At 59.1% G+C, this 7,586-nt stretch overlaps 1 protein-coding gene across 3 annotated transcripts in view; it reads right to left on the bottom strand.

Annotated features, from left to right (window-relative positions):
* LOC119107646 (calpain-B) overlaps positions 1–6,828 on the bottom strand; it is a 47,301-nt gene extending 40,473 nt beyond the window's left edge. The window contains exons 1-2 of one of the 3 annotated variants that reach the window (XM_037231161.1): positions 6,679–6,828; positions 3,155–3,225 (exon numbers count right to left, since the gene is read on the bottom strand). In XM_037231161.1, the coding sequence (XP_037087056.1) occupies positions 3,155–3,177 (23 nt within the window). In that variant the 5' untranslated portion in view covers positions 3,178–3,225; positions 6,679–6,828. Of the gene's footprint in view, positions 1–3,154; positions 3,288–6,356; positions 6,376–6,678 lie in introns of those variants that run through there. The other 2 variants (XM_037231169.1, XM_037231176.1) reach the window with 2 other exon arrangements.
* Positions 6,829–7,586: the final 758 nt, after the last annotated feature.

Consider the following 7,586-nt stretch of genomic DNA (forward strand, 5'->3'; position numbering starts at 1 on the left):
ACCGGTCAGCGCTGCACCAGCATGCATACATGCATCTGGCGTGTTGCTATGCGACCGAACGAAGCCGCGCTGCCCCCTGTCAGAAGAAGTCGGCCGCGCCGCCGTCGCTGGGAATGCCCTCAGGCGTGACGGTCTGGCCAAGGTCACGTGTCGCGGGCGGCGCGGCGCTGCGCCGCTCGTCGCCAGCGCCAGCGCCCTCCCCCCCCCCCCCCCCCCCGCCCGCCGGCCGCGGCGGGCCGGCCCCCGCGCGTGACGTAACCGCCGCGCCGCGCACCGCTCGCTCGCGGGCGACAGGCACACCCCGGGCCCAGTCCCGGAACCAGCCTGGCCCGCGCGGCGATCCGGTGCGTCAGCACGTGGGTGTGGGCGGGCGAGTACGAGCACACGCGGCCGGGCCGGCCGGCCGGCACCGCTTACTACAGGTGGGCAGCGTGTCGGTAGTAACGACGCTCATTATCCGACAGGGCACACAGGCTGACGACTGGCTCGAGACATAGTACACAGCCGCCGATCAGCTGTACCAACGGGCACAAGTGTAGTCCGGTCGATCAAATGTTTGCGAAGCGGCAACATTGGGACCCGGATTGAGGTGCTATAACCTATCAGTCTGATTTTCGCAGATGAAAATAAGACTGATAAGTTGTAGCGATTATCAGTGGTAGGTCTCATAACCTACCACTGTGGTACCCAGTGATCACACAACTTATGTGAATGTATTTAATGGACCTGTGGTGATGAAGGAAAAGTGATTCCTTCACGAGTCTGGACAAAGCCCCTGCTAATACGTAATTTACATGGCATGCTGACAGGTTGAATTGTAATGCAGGTTTAGAGCAGCAGAAACATGCGAAAGGTAGTCAAGTTTGCACCATCTCATCATGTAGAGCATGAATTCCTAACAGCTCTGCTACGCATCCACATAAGTCACAGCGAAGAAGAACGTAAGTGATGCGCGTTAACTCTGTGGGTTTCTTAGCAGTGGCTCTTTGCAGAATTGAGCTAGCAAGCGTAACGTCACATTAGAAGAATAGGTTACATACTCCGAACTGAATTATGACTTAAACCATGCGGTCTCAGTCTCTAGACTACCGCCGGAAGTTTGCGTACCTGCGACGATATTAACTGCTTGGTAACTCCGCCGACGGTAATGACTTTCGTAACGACTGACTTATCTTTACGTGAGCATCTGGGGCGTGTCCTGCGTCGACCAAACCACCAAACGAAATCGCATCGATGTTGTCCATCGCGCAAACATAAAAACACAGTCCATCTTTTACGTATTCCGTCTTGGGCCGCCGCGCGGGGCTGTGCTGCTGCCGCGTGTGCCAATAACAACAGGGCGTGAGTCTGGCCGCCGGAGCAGCGGGAGCTGAGACTGGCCTCCGGCCCGAGCGGCCTCCGGCCCGGGCCGGGGCAGCGGGAGCTGGGACTGGTCTCCGGCCCGGGCCAGAGCAGCGGGAGCTGGGACTGGCCTCCGGCCCGGGCCAGAGCAGCGGGAGCTGGGACTGGCCTCCGGCCCGGGCCAGAGCAGCGGGAGCTGGGACTGGCCTCCGGCCCGGGCCAGAGCAGCGGGAGCTGGGACTGGCCTCCGGCCCGGGCCAGAGCAGCGGGAGCTGGGACTGGCCTCCGGCCCGGGCCGGAGCAGCGGGAGCTGGGACTGGCCTCCGGCCCGAGCGGCCTCCGGCCTGGGCCGGAGCAGCGGGAGCTGGGACTGGCCTCTGGCCCGAGCGGCCTCCGGCCCGGGCCGGAGCAGCGGGAGCTGGGACTGGCCTCCGGCCCGGGCCAGAGCAGCGGGAGCTGGGACTGGCCTCCGGCCCGAGCGGCCTCCGGCCCGGGCCGGAGCAGCGGGAGCTGGGACTGGCCTCCGGCCCGGGCCAGAGCAGCGGGAGCTGGGACTGGCCTCCGGCCCGGGCCAGAGCAGCGGGAGCTGGGACGGGCCTGGCCGTCGGCGCACAGCGAAGACCGACGCCGCCGGAGTCGGCCGCGCGGCGGAAGAGCGCCGCCGCCGCCGCCGCCGCCGATCGATATGGCCCGAGGCTGAGTCGAGGTCGGATGGAGGTCGGGTCCGACCCACCGACGGACCAAACAGGCTGCAACCGGGCCCCCGGCACAACACCGACATCGACCCACCGCCCCGCGCCCAGGCACTACTTCCCACTGATTGTCATCGACCGCGAAACGCCGCTGCACGACACGTGCCGACGTCAAGCGTCAAGCCGACGCGTTCGCCATCGATCGTCAAGTCACCTGCTGATCGCCCGCTGTCCGCAGTGAAAGCCTTCCGTCATGTGTCAGCCGCGTACTGTGATACTCGGCGCTCCATATCGCCCTTCAACACACAAACCGAGCTCCCCGTGTGGGTGTTGCATTCGACAATTGTCTCGCGTGTTTAGAACATGAGCATGTCAACACCAGTGAATGGACAACTTCACGCTGCAGTTACGCCAGTTCTGCATGCACGTATGGAGCGGGCATAACACGCACCTGACTTTAAAGCAAACCGTAAATGTGGTGTTGAAAGTTACAAAACATCATCAATACCGTGCATTGTTCTGACTCACACGTCAGCTTAGCATGCGTTCGCTCTCCAGCTCCCTGGCCTTGGCTGGCGGGAAAAGCGTGACAAAGCCTCAACTCGTCAGTGTTTCCTCGCCTCAGCGCAGCAGGTTGGCAGCGGAGGATTACGCGGCACGCCCAGACGTCTGATTACAGCACGTCGAGCGGTGGATATACGATGGTGTGCCCCAAACGAAAACACGCCGCTGGTCGCTTAAGGAGACTACAGGCACGATCAAAATCCCTGTTTACATTTGAATATAGCTATGCTGAGTAGGTAGCCCATTCTGCAATGGGTATCAGAGTATTTAGGAGGCATGTTTCCGGCGGCTCCCTCCGGTGCGACTACGTTACAGTCAGGCGAACTACAGCGCGGGCTCCCTCCAGTGAGACTACGTTACAGTGAGGCGAACTACAGCGTGGGCTCCCTCCAGTGAGACTACATTACAGTGAGGTGAACTACAGCGCGGGTGACCTACAGACCCCGCGCAGGAGCCAGCTCAATATCGCGTGCCGGCTGCCCGTGTCGGGAGCCGGCCACCGAGTCATCACGCATCGACCCACGCCACCCTACCCTGGCACGTCCAGTTCCACTCACCCGCCTCCGAACAGGAACGACATGGTGGGCGTGTGCTGGCGCCGCCGGCCGGTCCACCGTCTGCCGCACTCCTGTAACGCACGGACGGAGCGTCACCCGCTGCCACGCCCACGCGAGCTGCCACTGCGGCCAGCTGGCGCACCGCGGCACCTCACACGGCGCTGTCCGCCGCCGCCGCCGCCGCCGCCAGCGGCGCACGAATACCATAGGCGTGACGGCAGGTCGACGGGCGAGGGGGCGACGCGCATGGGCGCGTCCAGGCACAGCGGTGGGGAGGGACAGAGGGTCGCCGAGGGCAGCCATATCTGGGAGGAGTAAGTGTGGGGACCGCAATGGACGGGCGACCACGTGGCCACGCGGAGCTCACGGCCGAGTCCAGGTCGAGCGCTGGTCCGACATGGACTCGTTCGACTTCACCCACTGTGGCAAGTAATCGCTGCAGGAAGACCACGTCGCCACTGTGCGACCGACTGTTCCGACTCCACCCAGAGCAGCACTGACAGCCAGGGGCGACTCTAGGTCGAGGGCTCATCAAACTGACGTCACCGAAGGCAGGATCACACCGTGTCTTGGCTCCGCGGCAGGACTCAGACTAGGCGGAATGCACATGACATCCCGTGGGTGGCCCGAAGGAGTTGTGAAACAACGGATAAGCCAGTCGCTCAGCAGGGAAGCACGTGGGTCTGCCCCGCCCCCTGGGGGCGCCCCTGACTCCCGAGATCCCAATCCCGGCGTGGCTGGACGTGGGAGAGAGGCATCGATCCTGCCCGCCCACCACACGCACGAGCGGTCCCTGGCATGGATGGCCTTGGCGATTACCAGCTGACTGGCGTGGCAGATGAGGGACATTGGACTTCGTTCATGCTAGAGCAAGGCTTGCAGCTTATACGGAGAACACCTCAAACTTACATTCGCGGAAGACCTGATCATGCGCCGAAATGTTGACGGCTAGACAGCGCACTTGATACGCATGATAAGGAGGTAGGTACGACGGAAACTTATCAAATCCACGGCGTGGCCTTCCCAAATCGGGAGCAAAGTGAAAGCTACTAGAGTTACCTATACACAGGCTCTTCTCTTCACATACGTGGTTAACAAATCTTCCTGAGCAACGAAGCGCCGGTGGCAGACATCCAGATGGTAAAAAACGTGCTCTGCACTCTGTTCCAGTTGGAAGGTTTGTCCCTGATCAGATGAATGTCCTGTGACAACAGCCGAACTGAGCCTCCAGGACAATCCGCTGTCACCCGTTAACCTTATCTTTTAACTGCCATCGGCTCACTGCCGATTCTTCCGGAGGCAGGAATCCGGTAGCTGCCTGCAATGAGCGTGCCCCGCTCCGTTGCTTTCACACGGGGGCGTATGTAAAATTCTACGATGGTGTGTGTGTGGGGGGGGGGGGGGGGTAGCAACTCAAGATGCTCAGACCATTTGAGAGCGTTGCAGGCGCACGGAGTTTCTTGCATGCCACGTAACACCAGTGCATGTTTTTAAGCTACTTTATTTGCGCGGCTACTGCGATTTCGGAGTTGTTGACAGTTATTGCACGCTAACGTGCATACAACATTGATAAAAGAGAGACATGTGCCTCCGGCACCCGCCCATTGAATGCGTTTGCTGCGTACAGAGCTGACCAGCGGTCGGCCGCTGGCCTGCGTCCGCCGTCCAGCCAGCCGTCGGCCGCTAGCCGCTGGCGCCGCCGCCGCCCGCCCGCGCGCGGTGCAGACGGCAGGCACCGCCGCCGGGCCGGGGGCGCCTGTCGGCACCTCTGACGCGGTCACCGGCCGGCGGCGGGGGCGCCAGGTCCAGTGCGCGGGGGCGGCGCGGCCCGGTGCGCGGCGGCGGGGGCGGGGATTCAGCCCGTCCAGAGACAGCCGGCATGACTCACGGCACGAGCTTGAGGTCACACGTGGCCGCGTTGCCTAATCACCGGCTCCGCAAGGTCGGCGCCGGAGTCGGTGGCTTGCTCGCCTACTCTCGGCAGCCAGCGGCAGCAGCAGGTCATTATGGCACGGTCAAGTTGAAGGGATTGTGTCTGTCAAAAACGTACCCCCCATTGGGCCTGTGTTAAGCCAAGCCTCGGCGGAACTATTATATAAATTACGCATCACGTAAAAAGAAAACCTAGCAAATGAAAAATAGCAAATGCGTCGGGAGTTTTGCCAACAAATAAATACACGTTTAAACACAAAAAACGACCCCTGACCTGGACATACCCAATCACTTCAAATAAAAATTTCCACGCATGTTTTGTATGTATGGTTAAGAATAATCACGTTTTATTCAAAAGAACAACATATCACGAGCAGCGTGCAGTAGCAGGATCTAAACACAAAATGTGGGTAATGAGCGTGGTCCGTGTGAACGCATCCCTCAGTCAGACATAACAGATTAGCATTCAGGTTTAGGCGATCTCTTGGGAATATCCAAGATGTGAAAACCCTCGATCATTCGAAAGCCAACAAGGGAACAAATGAACGCTTAAGTTACAGGGCCCTCAAACTTTCGCGGGGCGGCAGTACGTCCATGTAATAATTATTGTTGACCGCTTTGATCAGGGTAGGCATCCCTTACCATACAACGCCCAGTGCATTCAATAAACAGACTAGCGTGAATGACAGTTTACGTGTTCTGAGAAGGCATGTGGCTGCAATGATGTACAACGCTCACAAATTTGTGTAGGGCAAAGATGTCCGCGAGAAAGCGCTACCGTATCACAGCAGGCGCTGATCGTTGACGGCGAATGAAGGCAGATGTAAGCTTGTGGCACGTACTGGGTAACCGTTCAGGGATTCCCGTCATGAAATTCCACAAGCACTATATGATACATTTGGTCATTGAGTGACACAAGTACTATTTGATACGTTTGGTCATTGAGTGACACCCGCTGTGTTGGTGGCGTAGTTCTGCCCGATTCTGGGATAACAATGTAGAACATTTTTTCAAGCTGTCTAGGACTTCTGCTGGGCGCCCACAAAGCTGTAATAGACCAATGTCCCTAATGAAGGCACTTCACCGAATACGTACGTCCACTGTGTTTCATTGCTGTCACTGCAATGTAATATTATGCAATGAGAGCCGGCGCGATGATGCACTGAATACCCACACGCCAGGAAGCGAAAACAACCTGATCTATCGTTCGGGAGAGCCGGGTTGCAAAATATTGACATTTACTATCACCGTGCACCGGGATAATACCTACCTCCACCTAGAGCCACACCTAAGCACGGGCTTCGTCTCAAAGTACACCCGGCCACCTGCTGCACCGGCTGCGAGGACCCGTACGTGAGCGAGCCCCACAGGATGGCGTCTGGGGCTGGGCCGGGGGGACGCCGCAGAGCACGGCAGGGCGCGCATCAGGGCGCATAGCGGGAGGGTCCGTCCCGTGCACCGCCATTAATGCGCCTAACCGCGCCCATCACAGGCCTGCTGAAATAGTTTTGCCAGAGACTGGGGCCCCTCCCACATTCTCCGTCACCACGGTGTGCCACGATGTGGCTTCCGCACCCACCCGTCTGCCGTACCTGAACTGCAAAACCGAAGTTATCCGCTCTTGCCCAGGCGCCGCAAGGTCGCGGGGGACGGTTCTCGTGGGCGCTGCTCGCACAGTCGCGCCAGGAGGACGGTCTCGCGCGTTCTCACCCTACGGAGCGGTGCCACCGACTGCGCCGAGGCCGCCCAGCCGCCCATGCGCGGGCGGAATCGTTCCACGAACCGCCCCTGCATCGATGCCCCAGAGCCAGGCTATCCAGCTTTTTCCGTGTCATGATCTGCAAGTAACGTCAATTTAGCTGCCTAAAAATGTATAAAGAAGACTTAAAGCTGGTGGCGCTCAGAGTAAGGGGTAGCATATATTCAATTCACTTTAGGACGACCAATGCCGAGTTTGCGGCACTTGCCGCCAGTTGGCGTGCGCGTCGCACCAAGAGATGACGTCACCATGCTTGGCCGGCCGGCCGGCAGCGACGGGAGGCTCGGATTCAGTACAGACGACCCGAAACCGCATGTGGGCGGGATGGATGCCGAGAACTGGAAATGCACCCGGGCCTCTGCGAACCCGCGTGCCGCCGGCGCAGCCGCGTTTGGGCGGTAATGGCCGCCCGGCGAGTAGCACACAGATGCGGAAGCTGAATACACGAGCTGTTCGTTTTGCGTTTTGAAACAAAACCGAATCCTAGGGGTCTAGAAATGTTTGGCCTCTAACACGTGTTAGGGAGGTGGTCGATTTGACCCTCCCCCAAGGTTTTCCAGAATGCGGACGCAAAGTAGCTGCGTAAAATTTTGCAAAGTTGTAGAAAATTTAATGGCAGATTGTGTGGCATCAGAAATTTAGATGTACCATGCATGGTCACTGACATACGGCAGGTCAAAGTCAGGTCATGGATTCAGCTAAGACATTTCTAGAGAATCGTTTAATCTGATGCAACAACAG

The sequence above is a fragment of the Pollicipes pollicipes genome, unplaced genomic scaffold (genome assembly GCF_011947565.3).
Source record: "Pollicipes pollicipes isolate AB1234 unplaced genomic scaffold, Ppol_2.1 Scaffold_2555;HRSCAF=2994_pilon_pilon_pilon, whole genome shotgun sequence".
Classification (NCBI taxonomy): Eukaryota; Metazoa; Arthropoda; class Thecostraca; order Pollicipedomorpha; family Pollicipedidae; genus Pollicipes; species Pollicipes pollicipes.